A 2,182-nucleotide genomic window follows, 5' to 3' on the forward strand; every position below is an offset into this window, starting at 1 on the left:
CGCGAAGGTGGGCCCCCGCTGAGGGAAGGGTAAGTGTCCCGAAGGTGCCTTCAGAAAATAATTACGAACATTTTTGTCGCTTTCCCAGGATCACACAGATCTCAGCTCCAGGAGGACGCATCGTCTTCTTATTAATAGTGCATGCTGTGAGGCGTGTAGAGTCGCTTCTGTCTTCAGGCACAGCAGAGGGCGGCCACGAAAGCGCGCGCGCGCGCGGGGTCCCCCCGACCACACGGGGGGCGGAGCCAGAGGCGGTGGGACCCCGGACGCAGGCCGGAAGTAGGCGAGGGGCGACTTCCGGCCACTGCGTAGTAGTCGGCCCGACTGCAAAGGGCGTCTCGGCAAGCTGTTTTTCTGGGTTGGTCGGCCTGCACCTTGCGCCTTCGTCTCGCTCCAGGTCCTTCAGTTTCCGTTCGTCTCACCGTAGGCTGTGACGACATGAGCAACAAAGAAGGTGGCGTTCTCAACAACATGGGGCGTTATTTATCCAGAGGGGGAGGCTCTCCAGTCTTTTTAGGCGATTTTCCCCTTTTCACCCTTAAAGGATGCCATCGTCCCTTGCAGACTCGGGGGCGGCAGCCCTAGTTCTCTCCCCGGCCGGGTTGGCCCTGTTTACCTCCCTTTTTCTTAAATCTTCGAGGTGTAATTTTATCCTAGTTCAGTAATTACTGTAATGCCAGATCAAAGCACCAGTTGGTGGAGGCATGGATGGTTTGCTTGGTAAGGCCTGGGAAGCATCTCTGTCGGTCTGCGGAGAAAGCCTCTTATAAGTCGAGGGCCCTGTGGGTATCTGGTTTTAAAGGGAGGAGGAGGTTTGCCTGTGTTCTGTTTTGCAAACTCTTGGTGATGGAAGATTTCTCTAACTTTTTTTCTTCTCCACATAAGGATCAGGAGGGTTCAGGAAAAGGAAGCATGACAATTTCCCACATAACCAAAGAAGAGAAGGGAAGGATGTTAATTCATCTTCACCCGTGATGTTGGCCTTTAAATGTAAGTTCTCTGCAGTATAAGTTGGGGAAGGGGAGAGAACAAAATTATTTAGCCATGGTTATGCTCAAGAAAACAGTCCCTAAGAATTTACATGTGAAAATTTTGCTGGAGGTTTTGTGATGGTGCTATCTCTACCCTAAAAGTCTGGATTCCAAAGGCCTTCACTTTTATGTCCCATTAAGAGAAATATTAATATTAGTAATCAGGTAAACATGACTTAACCACAAGAAGTATTAAACATTAGCTAATATTAGACATGCCACATACTCAAGAATTGTGTACCTGATATTTACTCATGTGTTACGTGGTAAAATATATTTTCATTTAGTGTATATTTGTTTCCTCTACTAGACTTGAAGTTAGGGACGGTATCTTTGTTTTAACTGTAACACGTTGCACAGAATGGGAGCTTGTTATCTATTAGTAAATCTTGTATATCTATATACACATATTTTCACAGTCCCCTTTTCTCAGCGTATTAACTTGGACAAGTTATTCCTCATTTCAAAACAAAACAAAATCCCCTTCCTTTTGTCCCCTTTTATCCGTTATCCTATATCTTATATTTCTGTGATTAAGGAATCTGGGAAGAGCTTAGTTGGTTGATGATTCCGATTTGCAGTCTCCTGAAACCTTGATTCTGAAACCTAGATTGGGGTGCAAGGATCCACAGCTGTTGACTGCTTGGGCCTTTTGCCTGCAACCAGCTCTCTGTTCTGTCCACATGGATTTCTTGTGCTGCTTAGGCGTCCTTGGGTGTAGCATCTGGCTTCCTTCAGAGAGAGAGAGAGAATGTGAAAGAGTGCAAGGAGGTAACCATAATCTCATTGTGTCCTAATCTCAGACATCAGACACTGTCATTTTTGTCACATTGTATTTGTTAGAAGGGAGGCAGTTAACTGCCTCACTTCCTCAGACAAAAACGGAAAAACTAACAAACAAAAACCAACAACAACAAAAAAACTGCCTCACATTGAAGGGCAAGGAAATTGTATCCCACCCTTTGGAGGGAGGAGTCTTAAGTGATTTGTGGATATATTTAAAAACTACCATAGTATCTATTGTGATCTTCAGAAATTTAAGACACCTGGCTGTAATTGAATAAAGAGCATAATGATACAGAAGGTGGAGTTGCTTCTAACATGGTGTCCTCATTACCCATCTGCTGAACTACAATATTCTTTCTTTCTTT

At 45.0% G+C, this 2,182-nt stretch overlaps 1 protein-coding gene across 1 annotated transcript in view; it reads left to right on the forward strand.

Annotated features, from left to right (window-relative positions):
* Positions 1-260: 260 nt before the first annotated feature.
* TSNAX (translin associated factor X) overlaps positions 261-2,182 on the forward strand; it is a 36,917-nt gene continuing 34,995 nt past the window's right edge. Inside the window, exons 1-2 of the mRNA XM_017526545.2 lie at positions 261-454; positions 886-990. Coding sequence (XP_017382034.1) covers positions 439-454; positions 886-990 — 121 coding nt within the window. The 5' untranslated portion in view covers positions 261-438. The remainder of the gene's footprint in view (positions 455-885; positions 991-2,182) is intronic.

The sequence above is a fragment of the Cebus imitator genome, unplaced genomic scaffold, assembly GCF_001604975.1.
Source record: "Cebus imitator isolate Cc_AM_T3 unplaced genomic scaffold, Cebus_imitator-1.0 Scaffold42, whole genome shotgun sequence".
NCBI lineage: Eukaryota > Metazoa > Chordata > Mammalia > Primates > Cebidae > Cebus > Cebus imitator.